This window comes from Tetrao urogallus (genome assembly GCF_951394365.1).
Source record: "Tetrao urogallus genome assembly, chromosome: 2".
Classification (NCBI taxonomy): Eukaryota; Metazoa; Chordata; class Aves; order Galliformes; family Phasianidae; genus Tetrao; species Tetrao urogallus.
Genome location: NC_136814.1, coordinates 103,051,918 through 103,066,095, shown reverse-complemented (window position 1 = coordinate 103,066,095; position 14,178 = coordinate 103,051,918). Strand labels below are relative to the sequence as shown.

The 14,178-nt window shown below is 45.2% G+C and overlaps 2 protein-coding genes across 3 annotated transcripts in view; one reads left to right on the top strand and one right to left on the bottom strand.

The window, feature by feature from the left end:
- The window catches only part of ITSN2 (intersectin 2), a gene marked incomplete at both ends in the record, with an annotated part of 56,575 nt that extends 50,525 nt beyond the window's left edge, over positions 1–6,050 (top strand). For both annotated transcript variants that reach the window (XM_079532708.1, XM_079532707.1), the window contains 11 exons: positions 159–280; positions 737–843; positions 953–1,136; positions 1,933–2,031; positions 2,201–2,368; positions 3,240–3,452; positions 3,666–3,787; positions 4,312–4,394; positions 4,536–4,619; positions 4,905–5,078; positions 5,893–6,050. In XM_079532708.1, the coding sequence (XP_079388834.1) occupies positions 159–280; positions 737–843; positions 953–1,136; positions 1,933–2,031; positions 2,201–2,368; positions 3,240–3,452; positions 3,666–3,787; positions 4,312–4,394; positions 4,536–4,619; positions 4,905–5,078; positions 5,893–6,050 (1,514 nt within the window). The remainder of the gene's footprint in view (positions 1–158; positions 281–736; positions 844–952; positions 1,137–1,932; positions 2,032–2,200; positions 2,369–3,239; positions 3,453–3,665; positions 3,788–4,311; positions 4,395–4,535; positions 4,620–4,904; positions 5,079–5,892) is intronic.
- A 1,719-nt stretch (positions 6,051–7,769) lies between these two features.
- FAM228B (family with sequence similarity 228 member B) lies at positions 7,770–14,039 on the bottom strand (the record flags this gene model as incomplete). The annotated part of the gene is made up of 9 exons (XM_079550389.1): positions 7,770–7,812; positions 8,267–8,396; positions 8,485–8,572; positions 8,947–9,024; positions 10,920–11,117; positions 11,636–11,710; positions 12,247–12,366; positions 13,804–13,902; positions 14,034–14,039. The coding sequence occupies 9 exons, from the start codon at positions 14,037–14,039 to the stop codon at positions 7,770–7,772; spliced, it is 837 nt and encodes a 278-aa protein (XP_079406515.1).
- Between the last annotated feature and the right edge of the window lie 139 nt (positions 14,040–14,178).

Here is a 14,178-nt window from a genome sequence, read left to right as displayed (position 1 = left end):
CAGTCAGTTGAAACCCAGTGCTGCTGTGGACAGGGGCTTTAAAAGAAAGTGCTCATGTATAGTATGACCCTTGGATTGGCATATGTTGATGTAACTTTGTGAATTCATCACATCTGAAGGCTTGAGTGGTATCTGAACTACTGGCTTGCTTCTTGTAGGGTGTGCTGATCTCCAAAGCCTCGATACCATGCAGCCGATGGAAAGGAAGAGGCAGGGCTACATCCATGAACTCATTCAGACAGAAGAAAGGTATATGGATGATCTTCAGCTTGTCCTGGAGGTGAGATGCTTTCATGTGGAAGTCTTTGGAAAAACACCACCTTTGTCCTTAAGAATAATAGCAGTGAAGAGGTGCTTAAAAATTGTGAAATGCCAGGAGGTTGTGTGAGTACCTCCCTTACCTCATGAATCGTAGAATGGCCTGGGTTGCAAAGGCCCACAATGCTCATCCAGTTCCAACCCCCTGCTGTGTGCAGGTCACCAACCAGCAGACCAGGCTGCCCAGAGCCACATCCAGCCTGGCCTTGAATGCCTGCAGGGATGGGGCATCCACAGCCTCCTTGGGCAACCTGTTCCAGTGCCTCACCACCCTCTGTGTGAAGTGTTAGGTTGGTTGACCAGCAATCTAAAAAATTATTTAAAAAACAAAGCAAAAGCAGTGCTGACCCAACTAAAGGGAGAGCAAATGCTTTTTTCTCCAAAGAGCTGCTCATCTTTCTGATCTTTTTGATTGCAGGTTTTCCAGAAGCCAATGGCTGATTCGGGTTGTCTCACAGAAGGGGAAATGGGGCTGATCTTTATTAACTGGAAGGAACTCATCATGTCAAATACTAAGTTACTGAAGTGAGTACTTGTGTTCTTGTCTCATGTTTTTGTGTATGTGCTGTGTATGCAATGTGTGCATTCAGAACAGCTGAATGCAAGGCAGGAGGGTAATTTATTTTCTCTTCAGAGCCTTGCGAGTGCGTAAGAAAACGGGAGGAGAAAAAATGCCAGTACAGATGATTGGGGACATCTTGGCAGCAGAGCTGTCACACATGCAGGCCTACATTCGGTTCTGCAGCTGCCAGCTTAACGGGGCTTCATTGCTGCAGCAGAAAACTGATGAAGAAGCTGATTTCAAGGACTACTTAAAGGTATCTTGTTCAGCAGCCTTTGTACCTTCAGCTTTCCTCACTGACAGGAGCCTTTCTGACCAGCATCGACCAGATCAGAATAACCCAGAGGAGTAAATCTTGCAAAAATAAGATGAGAGAATTCCAAGGAGTGGAGGTTTATATGCTTCTTCAGCAAGTACTTTACACCATTTCCCATTCTGTTCCTCATTACGTTGGTGTAGTGGTTAACCTTAGAAAGCTACAGAGCCAGTGTCTGCACCTTCCCTAAATCCACGTGGTCTAAAGGGGGTGAAGTCTGTGGAGTTAAAATAAGAAAGCTGTAGTGCTGAATGTGCTGTGCAGTGTGCAAACCGATGGGGCATGAAGTAGCAGCAGGGGCTGGGCCTTCAGTTGCACACGGTGAGCATCACAGGCAGCTGCAGAAAGAAGTAAGGGATCGCTGCTGTATTGCAGCTGATGCTGTGCCTTTGAACTGTTGACATCAGGCATTTGCTTCATTCACTGTTTTGTTTTGTTTTGTTTTTTCAACCTGAGTGGAGCATATTATGTCAGAATAAAAGCTGGAATGGTTTTGTATGTTCTGACTCTGCATGGGCAATGATGCTACAGCGCTGTGCTGGCGAAGCATCTGGGCACAATGACAGCGCTGACTTTCCTGTTTGTTCTAGATACAAGTGGACTGTATTGTTTGCTAGCCTAAAAGTCTGAGATTTCTTGGAAAGCCTGAAAAAATTAAATCTGATCAGACCCTTTTCAGTGCAGTGAAGCAGCTGTTTCTTGATGAGTAATACCATGTCTCTGGATTGCACTGTAGAAACTCGCTCTGGATCCTCGCTGCAAAGGAATGCCCCTCTCCAGTTTCCTCCTGAAACCCATGCAAAGAATAACACGCTACCCTCTGCTTATAAAGAGTGTGAGTACCCTGAGTGAAGTCTTGCACGAAAATGCTTTGATTTTATTCTCTATAGCAAAAGAAAGAAAACCTTATCTCTTCATGGGGATTTCTGGAAGAGTGTGGAGAACTATCTTCCGTGCTTACCTCTGTTTTTGTCTTGGTTTCTCCTCATTTTGTTTTGCACCAGATTCTAGAGAATACTCCAGAAAATCACCCAGATCACAGTAACCTCAGGCTTGCCTTGGAGCGTGCAGAAGAGCTGTGTTCTCAGGTTAACGAAGGGGTGCGTGAGAAAGAGAACTCGGACCGCCTGGAATGGATACAGTCCCACGTGCAGTGCGAAGGCCTTGCTGAGGTAGCTGCACTGCAGTGCTCTCTGGCAGAGGCTGTGTCAGTTTGTTTTGAGAAGGCCAGAGCAGGGGAGTCTCCTTCTCTGGAGATACTTAAGACCTGCCTGGATCCTTTCTTGCGTACCCTGCAGCAGGGAAGCTGCTTTAGCATGGGGTTGGACTAGAGGAGCTCCAGAGGTCCCTTCCAACCACTACAGTTCTGTGATTCAGGGAAATGAGAGAGCTTGCCCACATCCCTTAGTAGGAATGTGATCCACTGCTGATCTCTTGGCAGAGATGTTGCTCACAGCCACAGTATGATGAGCCCTCATTGTTCAAGCATTATTTTGGCAATGGGGAATCTCTGTTTACCAGTGTATAATTAATACCATTCGAACAGTTAAACAAACAGAAGTAACTCCCAGTCCTGAAGTTCTGCTCGTGCTGCCTTTGAACTAAATCAGGCATACACTTTGGGACAGTTTTCAAAATGAAGTGTGGTACCAGTTTTCACTGGTAGCCAGGGTTGGACAGGGAACAGAGCCCAGCGGGCCTGTCCTGGTGCCATTGTTTTGCTGTGCATTCATAAGAGCTTACCTGACTGCAGATTTCAAGGACTCTTCTTAAACACAGCTTCTGGACAGCAGAAAAGTGACCATGAGGTGAAGGCTGCTCCAGACCTGAGCATTTATTGTTTGTAAGCAGATTTAACCTGCTTACAGCTGGGAATAGTGCTGATACCATGACAGATCGTGAGACAGCTTCCCTCCTCTTCACTGGTAACTCCATATTCAGTAAGCAAAAGAGGATTTTGAGCAGTTTGAGCAATTGCTGTTGTGAAGAGGAACTAATGCCTGCATTCGCTTGCTGCTGCTCATGGGTTTTTGTCTCTCCTAGCAACCCGTGTTCAATTCCCTCACAAACTGCTTGGGACCACGGAAGCTCCTGCACAGCGGCAAGCTGTACAAGGCAAAGAGCAGCAAGGAGCTGTATGGCTTCCTGTTCAACGACTTCCTGCTGCTTACCTACATGGTCAAACAGTTTGTCTCTTCTGGCTCTGATAAACTGTTCAGCCCCAAGTCCAACTCCCAGTTCAAAATGTACAAAATGGTGAGTACAGGAGGTGCCCCATGGTCCTGTTGATTCGGAGTAGTTTTTCTTTCAGTCCTTTGTTGCCTCCTTTACACGGTGATCTGATTGTTCTTCTTGTATCCTTCAACTTTCAAACACCCTGCAGAAAAAAACATGTATTGAAATATCCTTGTAGAGTTTCAGCTTAATGTCGGGGTGATGACGCCACAGCAATGTTTGCTTTTCTTTCAGCCTGTTTTCCTTAATGAAGTCCTGGTGAAATTGCCCACAGATCCTTCCAGTGATGAGCCAGTTTTCCACATATCACACATTGACAGAGTTTACACACTTAAAACTGACAACATCAATGAGCGGTGAGTGGAGCAAATGTGAATTTGAGGTTAACCTTTCTGAATGTGGCTGGGGGCTGTGTTCCTGGTGAGCAGGACAAGGCTTAGCTTCCCCATCAGGACATGAACTCCTCTGACTCTTGTATGAATTACAAGCTTTCTGTCACTTTGTTCCGCTTGTAGGGCAGCTCTTGAAAGACAGCATTGCATCTACTGCTCCCAGATGTTGTAGTTGCATAGAAGAGTAGTTTAGGTCTGCCAAGTCCTGCATCCCGTAGGATTCTTCCTCAGTGCTGGTCAGTCTTCCATGTGACCCTGCAATTTGTAATAAAACAGACATTTCAATTTCATTTATTTAGGCTCATATGGAAGCGTGCCATAAGAATTAATGTGAAACCTCTGCAGCTTTGGTCCCTAAGCGAACTTGACTTGTGATGCCTCTGAAATCCAGTAAATAAAAAATGGCAAAAGAGGATGGGGCAGAGTCGCTGTTGATGAGGGATTTCCTGCCTATGGTACAACTCTTATGTTGGGATTGCTCTTTGCAGCACTGCCTGGGTCCAGAAAATCAAAGCAGCATCCGAGCAGTACATTGAAACTGAGAAGAAGAAACGTGAAAAAGCATATCAAGGTACTGAGTTCTGTCTTCTTCCCTCACCCACCCAGACCCCCAGTGTGTTCTGAAGGACGCTGCACATCTCTGGGGGGAATCTCTCTTCAAAAACGGCCAGTTTTTGTGGTTGCAGCCAATTTCTGACTTCTTTGTTTCCAGCTCGCTCACAGAAGACCTCGGGAATAGGACGTTTGATGGTGCACGTGATTGAAGCAACAGAGCTGAAGGCCTGTAAACCCAATGGTAAGTGATGGAAATAGTCTCACATTCCTGCAGGGTTTGGAAAGGCTCATTAAGAGCAGTCTGGCAATTTGGGAAATGTGGTTACAGCTGCAGCTCCTGGACATAACAGCCATTATTTAGCTTCAGGGGAGTGAATGGAGAAACAGCTCTCTGCTGCTATAAGATCTGTGGATATGTAACCCCACATCATCTGGACAGCAGCGTAGATGTGTGTCCAAGCAGCCTGTAGACAGACAGGGAGGTTTTGGCACTTCTGGGGTGTCTCACTGCTGCTTCTCTGCTTAGGGAAGAGCAACCCGTACTGTGAAATCAGCATGGGCTCTCAGAGCTACACAACGAGGACCATGCAGGACACCTTGAACCCCAAGTGGAACTTTAACTGCCAGTTCTTCATTAAGGATCTGTATCAGGATGTCCTCTGTATCACCATGTTTGACAGGGATCAGTTCTCTCCTGACGGTAAGTGCGTGAACATTTGTTTTAGGAAAATAAAGTGTTCTTGTGACTTGGGATGCATGGATTTTCACCAACAGTCTGTAGGTACAGTTGCTTTCTGCAAAATGTTGTGTAAAAAGCAGTGCTTCCATACTGAAGAGGCTGAATAGCTGCCCAGAGCCAACAGTCAGATTTGATCCCACTCAGGCTTTTCTATTAGGAACAGAACTATTTTTTGTAGAGCTGGGAGCTGAAAGGAGTTTTTGTCTGTCATTGTAGGCAGTGCCTGAGAATAAAGTACTAGGGTACGTTTATACAGCAGTTACTTGATGAGCTTTCTTTTGCTTGGAGACCAAACATTTTTTTGCAGTCTGCTGCTGGTAGTCTTTAAAAGGTGAAGTGACACTGAAGCCTAAATAAAAGTTGTCTGAGCCAAAGTACTTAATTTTTTTATGATCTTTGTAGCAGTGCAGCTGACATGTAAACGGGTGCCATTACTTAGTTCTGACCTTGAGACTGTCACTTGTCATAAATTGTAGATGTCGCAGACAGAACATTTCAAGTGTGATAGTACAGAATCATTAATGCTGGAAGTAACAACTGAATAAGCAAAAGTAGTGCTTGAAATCAAAGTCTGTGTGGTAAGGAAACTGCGTGATGCTGAAAAACTGCTGCACAGCCCTGAGCTCCCCTGTCTGACAGGGAACAGCTTCCCTTTCAGGTCCACACAGTGCTTCCCTGCGCAGCACGTAGCACTGCTGATTAACGTCACACTTTCAGAGTTCCTGAGCTTCATGTCTGTGCTTCATGACATCTCATGCTTGTTTTTGTACAACAGATTTTTTGGGTCGCACTGAAATTCCGGTAGCAAAAATCCGAACAGAGCAGGAGAGCAAAGGCCCCACAACCAAGCACTTACTGCTGCATGAAGTGCCGACCGGCGAGGTCTGGGTCCGTTTTGACCTGCAGCTCTTTGACCAGAAAACACTCCTCTGAGAGCACCTCTTTAATTTATGAAGGACAAATGAAACTGACGGATTGAACTTTGGGATAAGATTCCTTGCCCTAAGCTCCTCATTAAGCAATATACCTGCTGCTTTCCCATTCCCTCAGTCACTGGTTGCATTTAGTTCCTTGCTGCGTTCAAAGCTGTCGTTCATCTATGCAAACACAGACGTTACTGTGCGTACAGTACTATAGCTCAGTGCCTTTTTATTACATTGGAATATGTTGGTTTTGGATGCCAATGTTTTCATTTTCAGGGCCATAAAAAGTATTAGGTAGAAACGTGGCATCAAAACATATGTGTATTTTACCACATAGTCTAATGAGCAGACTGAGGAATGGTTTAGTATCGCACTAGAATCATTCTGTTTGAAATCTGAAAAGTGATATCCACTGGAATCCTCCTGTCTCAGGATGATAGTTTTAAAGATTAAATGCTGAAGAAGCCTTAGCACTGGAGAGTTCTCCAATCTCTTGTATACTCTTTAAGAATCAAGTGTAGTTCTTCACTTGACTTAGTTCTGCACTGAAATCAGTAACTGCAACTTGATTTTTCTTTTTGCTTCAGTTGGATGAATCGTTCTCTGCTGAGACAATGTCATTGTAAAAAAAGAACTAGAAACAATGTTTTAAATACTGTGACTCACAATAATGTGGAAAAATACTTTCCAGCTTTTGGTTTTCCTAAATCTAAGTTATTTGTGTACAGTTCCTTGGTTTTGCAGACCTCCATGTGAATCTTGAAGCTTTGACATTGCCAACATTGTATATAGAGAGTAAAATATAAGTTTATTAATGTAATTTGTCTACAGATGTCTATTGATGCATAGTGACTTTTAAAAAGTATATTTTATTGTACAAGAGAATGTGAAATAATGAGAAAAACTTACTTATGGAATTAAATTCAAAAGAAGTTTGTTAAAAGTTTAAGATGTTTGCTGAGAGGAAGCGCTAGCACAGCATTCATCTGCAAGATGAGACTGGCTGCAAGCAAAACCCTTCTTAGGGCACCAAAAGTAGGGCTGATCTAAGGAAGATTGTTGTAAAGGGTTTGATACATGGTAACCATCCTACTGCCTCCTTCAGCTGCTTTGTTGAAAAAGCACAGCATGCAATTCCGAACAGCAGGTGCCCTTGTTTTCTGTGGGTGCCACAATACCTCCCGGTGTCTGACAGTTCCACACTTGACTGCCATCTGTGTACCCTCCTGTTACAGAGCTGAGTCAACCTCTGTTACTTTTAACAGTTTTCTGTGGTTCAGTATTTCTAATCCTAAATAAAACTAAATCTTGGCAACGCTTGAGAGATCACGTTTGTGCTGTGAGAGAGCGAGAGAGAGCTGCTGCTGTTCTCAGGCTTCGGCATCAGAGCTTCTGTGCAATTACAGCAGTGGGGAGGTGGGGACAACAGCAGAACTGTGCGTGCATCGCTAGGGCACCAGCAGCTCCATGCAGTATTGCAACACCTGAAGCTAAATGCAAGCTTTGTCATTCCCCTGTCCACTGCTGGAAGTAATAGCAGCAGTATTTCAAACATTTCTTTGACTTCTGGTAACAGTACTGCAGAAGCACTACTTTAAGACAATGAGTTTATTGCAGTTTTCCAGAAGACCTGGCCCACTGTCACTTGCTTTAGCAGAAGACCTAACATGTTTTGCAGACAGTACCTTCTGATGGCTGTGCTTGCCACTGCAGTGAGCTGGAGGTGACATCATCTGCTCTCACTGTCTTTGTGGTGGTCCACGACTCTCAGCCTTCAAACAGAAATAAAAACCATTGTCAGCCAACTCAAGAGCAAGGCTGCCATCGCCCAACACAGCTTCCTGCACTAGCTGTTTCCCACACTGAGTTACTCCAGGAAATGCTTGTCTTTGTGACCGGTTTCCCTTCTAGAACTTGCTGCTAGCCCATAATTGCTCTAACAGTTATGCTGGACAAAGGCTTGGGCCAGCAAGTAAAGCTCCAGTACATGGGCTCAGGGGAGTGAGTGGGCTGGCTTCAAGGACATCCGGCTCCCAGCTGAGCTTTGATGCTCTTGTCACTGTGGAACAGAACTTCCTTTAACTGTTGTGCACTGCACCAGCAGGCCGGGGAGCTTTCAAAAAGAGGTGAATCACTGGGAGTGTTTTATCAAATACTTTACAATGCAGCCAAACGAGAGGCTTTACCTGGTGTAACTGCTCTCTCAAGAAACACAGCAGCTCTTACCTCCTTGTTCGGTGGAGCTCACTAGCAATGTAGGTGTGTGGAACCTTCAGCCACTCGATCGCATCCATGCGCTGCCGGCCCAGGGGAAGCAGGGGCAGTTCCTGCAGCTCTCTGCTAGAGCACGGTCTTCCTGAGGGAAGGAAACAGATGCTTGCCAAGGAAGGGGGAGCTTCCCCCAGCATGAAAAGTTTCTAAAGGACACTGATGATTTATCTTACCTGTCTCACATCGCTTGACGATGCCCGTCTCAATAAACTTTTTCTGAATAGCTTTTAACAGAGGATCCTGTAAAGCTGGTATTGAAACCTGTGACACAGACAATAATTTCAAGCGTAAGCACATAGACAAGGATTTTATGAGGGTGTCTCAAAGTCAGACAAATGTAAACTTTAAGAAACGGTTAGCAGGGAGAAATATCAACCTCAGTTTTTATGAGCAAAAAGATGAGGGACAGACCTAAGTGGCCCCAGTTCGTAGAAATGCTGAGCATTGCAGCTCCTCCTTCAACACTGTCACAAACGATGAGACACAGATGGTCCCGAGGGCTCACAGCACCCAGGAAGGATTTAGAGAATTGCATTTTGTGGATTTGTGCCCGAGTCCTTCCTACCTGCCTCTCCCACCCACTACACGAGGCTTTGGTGCATTTGATATGATCTCCACAGCACAAACCACCCCACCTTCCAGCAGTCTGTGCACGTCTTCAGGAACAGTGGGTCATATTCTGATGGGTCATAAGTTTCCAAAGCCACATAGCCCTGTAGGAGAAGTAGGTTACATTGTAGTATAACAGGCAAATACCTCCATCCATTTTAATTGAATGCAAGCATATATACATTGCAAGTACTTACATGAAGCATCAGACATCCAGACTAAAAGGTTAATTATTACTAGGGCAGTTCAGGTAGTGAAAATTCTGTTCAAGGGAACAGGTTTTGACCGAAGAAGGGAAAGAAAAAAGCACCTGAGGCCCACCGGCCTCATTTTTTCCTTTAAATGAAGGTTTTCAGCTTTCCTGTGGGCACAGTTGGCCAGGGGTCACAGCAAGGAAGGGATGCAGCTTTTGGCTCTCTGCCCTACATAATTCTTTTTGGAGATCAGCAAATGAGAACTGGAAACTTTATGCTTGGAACAGTCAGTAGGGCTGCAACGTGAGGCCAAACCAACCAAACCAAAGCCCTGGGATCTACAGTAAGTGTGAGATATCACTGTATTGAAGGCCCTGCAGTGGGCAAGTGAATCAGGCCATCAGGCCTGCTGCTCCAGACTCTCACAGAGCACCTGGGCAGCCCTACAGAACCTGAGCTGCTGCTGAAAGCAAAGACTGCTCAGGCAGGCCACTAGCAGCTTCTCCCACCTTCTGCAAAACTTTAAGAACTAACATGCCTTGATTTGCAAAGTTTTAGTGCCACCCGTTGGTTAATTACTGTATGTCATCCTATTACAGTAGTGGCTGAAGCCTCAGTGCTGGATGCTGTGCCACAAACTCCAACTCAGCATGTATGGCCTTGGACTGGAAAAAAAAAAGAGAAACTGGACGAATTTACATAGAAAGAGAGAATAGACTGATGAAAGAGAAACAAAAAAGCGAGATCTGGGGTACAAAACAAAAAGTCTACAAAGCAAGGAGTGGTACAAGAGAAAATGGGCAAAGAGAAGGGAGGAAAAAAAAATTGCACAGCCAGAATTTGGGATGTGAGCCGGTCCATAGAAGTGTCTTAAGTTCTGCAAAATGTGCCATATGCTGCCATCATTAATGCAAACATATGCAAATAACAATGCTGTTATTCTGGAGGGCTGCAGCCCACTGAGGCAGCGAGAAAAGGTGGGGGTTGGTCATTGATGGTGCACTTGTTTGGGGTGAAGAACACTCCAGTGCAACAGCCACTGTGTTCAAAGGTCACCCAGCAAAATCCTGACCCAACACAGGGGTTGGCAAGATGCACTGATGCAGACCCAGATGTGCACAGTACATCTTACAGATCCAAATGCCAGGACCTGGGCTGAAGGACTGATTCAGCTTTTCATCACTAAGTGCAGTTTAAATGCATGGATCTTTCACATCAGACTTTTGAAGAATAGATTGTTTGTTCTCATTTCAACGCCACAGCTCCCACAGTGCTCTCATTTCTGGATAGGAAGCTTGTTTACAGTCTCATAAATCCCCTGTGCAGTGGTTTCCACTGACAACAAAAGCCTGCCCTGTATAAAATACTGTGCTATTTGTGGCAGGTGATCTGACTGCCCTTATTGCTCTTGATATCCAAGTCAGAGGTGCAGAAAGTTGAGTCGTGGAATCTCTTAAAGAATTATACGAAATTCAGAGCAACAACAAGAAGCATTTCCTACAGTGACTGCTGGCCTTTGCTTTCACCTGATGGAGCTCTGTTGATGGAACTCACAAATGAAATCCACTCTTTGACCATCCTCAGAACCCAGTGTGTGCTCAGTGCACTGAGCAAAGCAATTGCTTTTTTCTGATGGCGAATTTAAACAACTGGCCGGGATGATGCCACAATCAGAGGTCCTCAGGAAGAGTAAGTTTTAAATAAGGCACATTGGAACACGAGGCTGGTCAACTAACAGCAAATAGCAGCCAAGACCCCGGTCTCATCCACAATTCTTTCCTTGGCAGAAATTTGTATCTTGATACCTTCTTTTTACAGTAGTTTAAATAGAGAGACAGTTGTTCTTCCCTCCTCTTCTGTATTTCTTCCCTCGACTGGCTGTCCATTTTGTCCTCAATTTTCCACAGCAGTGGCTCTGAAACATCCTCAAGCCATTTCTTGTATAGGATCTCCTTCTTTCTCAGATTTAAGAAATCGTGGTGCCTCAAATACCTGTCCACCTCCTGTGTGACAAATGGAAAAATAAGCACACAACACGTCAGCCAAGCAATCATCTTAATGAGTCCACAGATGAAGCTATGCAGCACGGCTGACCTGATCCGACTGGGCAGCGCTGCCCTCCCTGCCAGCCCTCCCTTCTGCTGCTCCCTCTCTCCTGTTGGCTCCAAGCCCTTCTTTCCATTCCCCCCCCCCCCTCCAGGTTACTGGGAAAAGGATTTTTTTTCCTCTAGCAGTCTGCTGGATTGGGTCAGCCCTGCTGTCCATTATTCACAGTCTCACCGCCATCCACAGAACAAAAGTTAGGTGCAAATGGGCACTCAGCCACTGAAACTCACTGTGAAACTCACATTTAGGGTTGTCAGTTCAGTCCTGTCCTCAGGAAGTCAGAAGGATGTATTTCTGAATTTAGTTTTCCAGGAATATAGACAATTGACATTTTATCATAATTCATCAATGGAAATAAAGACTTTTACATACAGAAAACTAACAGCAAGCAAGAGAAAAAGAGATAATTTCTTACTCTCACAAAGTAATTTTCTCTGTCTAAGATGGACTGAGCAGAAGCGATGATGTCTCTGCTTTCATCAGGAGTCACCTGGCAAAACAGCAAGAAAAGACATGAAGTAAAAGCAGGGAGTTACAGCAGCTGTCAGAATTACTTTAGATCAGAATAGTTACTTGAGCTGGGATTTAAGGCATGTTACACCCTAACACAGCTGGCAGAACAACACAGAGCTCTGTGAGCCTTGCTCTGAATAGACAGATTAAACTCAAGTCATGTTTTGGAAGAACAAAAGCGTTCACGTTCATTGTGATCAGCCCAGGCACCTCCTTGGATGTTCCTCACTGGGGCTGTGCCACCACTTGATCCAGGCCACTTGCTCAAGCGTGTCCAAAACAAAAAACCAAAACCAAATAAACCCCAACATTTAGGTTTCATGTGAAAACTTTCTGAATGTCACGGAACTCAACAAAGGTACCTCAAAGTGCTCAATAAAACCCACCAGATTAATATTTTCAGTTGTTTGTTCTCCAACGACAAACATAACTCAGACCTACAGAACTTTGCAAACAACCATCTTTTATTCCTTCCTTCATCCCTTCCATTCTATTCCACTCCTCCACTCGTACCTTCGCACGATAGAAGTCCTTCTGTACCAGCCAGTATCTGCTAGTATTTGTCTTCCCAGAGAATCTACTGCAATCAAATGTATTTGCTGCGTTGCTCCTTGCTGGTGCTGTGGAGCATCTCTGGATAAATTTAAAAAAAAAAAGAAAAAGTCTGCATGAAAAACATCTACCTGCTTTATAAAGATCTCATCCAGGTTCCACAGTCAGACTACAGACTGGGATACAAGAAGTTCACCTAAGATCCTCATACCATGCTGCCTTGCAAACCTCATTCTCCCAGGGCAGGAATTACAACAAAACTTCAGCACTTTTTTCACTTTAGCAGTTCTCTGCAGTACTTCAGGAGAAAACATTTCACACACACAAAACAGAAGCACTGGAGATAGAGATATCCCAAGCTAGAGCAGTGATTTTAACAGTGAGAGCACTCTTCAAATAGATAAATACATACAGGTTCAATCCTACATAGCTGTAATGGAAGCGGCTCTTGTGGAACCAGACCACTGCTTACTGGGTCAGCAACCTTTTCATGCATGCATCAGACAGGCTGCAGCATCATTGCAGCACTGCATTTACTGATGTTTCCACCAGCACTAACTTTTGGGGTTTCTCTGGAAGATTTGCACAGTACTTGGATTCTAGACAGCCTGACCTACAATAAATGGACAGGAAAGGCAGAGCACATGAATCTTCCCATAATACACATATACTCCATCAGAAAAGGGGTGGCCAGCAGGGACAGGGAGGTGATTGTCCCCATCTACTCTGCTCTTGTGAGGCCCCATCTGGAGTACTGTGTCCAGGTCTGGAGCCCCCAGTACAAGAAAGACAGGGAGCTGTTGGAGAGGGTCCAGGGAAAAGCCACGAAGATGATCAGGGGACTGGAGCACCTCCCCTATGAGGACAGGCTGAGGGAGCTGGGCTTGTTCAGCCTGGAGAAAAGGTGGCTGTGGGGTGACCTCAGTGCAGCCTTTCAGTACCTAAAGGGAGCCTACAAACAGGAGGGGAATCGACTCTTTGCAAGGGTTGATAACAGCAGGACAAGGGGAAATGGTTTGAAGTTGAGGGAGGGAAGCTTTAGGTTGGATGTCAGGGGAAGTTCTTTACAGAGAGAGTGGTGAGGTGCTGGAACAGCTGCCCAGAGAGGTCATTCAAGGTCAGATTGGATGGGGCCCTGGACAGCCTGGTCTGGTATTAAATGAGGAGGTTGATGGGAGGCATCAATCTTCAAATGGAGGTTGATGAGGAGGCATGTGGCACAGGGATTGGAGATTCATGATCCCTAAGGTCCCTTCCAACCCTGGCCATTCTGTGATACACATCCCTGAGCATTCATAGGGTGGAGACAAAACCACAGGGATGTCCCTGCTCACTGGGATGCCTGATGATCTCAGGTGCTGGTCAAGGAAGGCAGGTCTGTGGGTACCAGCTGCCAGTGCCAAGAAGGAAATACAGATATAGCCAAATGCCCTGGGTTCTCAGCTATACACAAGTTTCATGTTTCATTTTCATTCTTTGCATCAGAATTCACAGCTGAAGGAATACAGAGCTGCTCACCTGGTACAGCTTATGCTGACAGAGTTCTGCTGCAGGTGGTGGACCTGTAGCCTGGGGAGCAATCTCTGAGCTACGTGCAGTATGCATTGCAGGGGGAGGCTGCAAGAAGCATTAAAACATTCCAAACCATATGAAACTGTTCCATAAACACCAAAAAGCTAGTTGTCCTACAATGCCAGACAAACACGCAACAAAGCTCTGTAGGAATTCTACCTGCCAAACATACCAACCGTCATTTTGTATCACTGTAAGTGAAAAGGAGGGAGACAAAGTATCACGTTTAGAGGCAGATAGTCTGGCACTACCTTTCTGTTCTCATCCCCCTAATGAATGGATGGCAAATTTTGTTTCAAAGAACAAAATGAACCACAAATT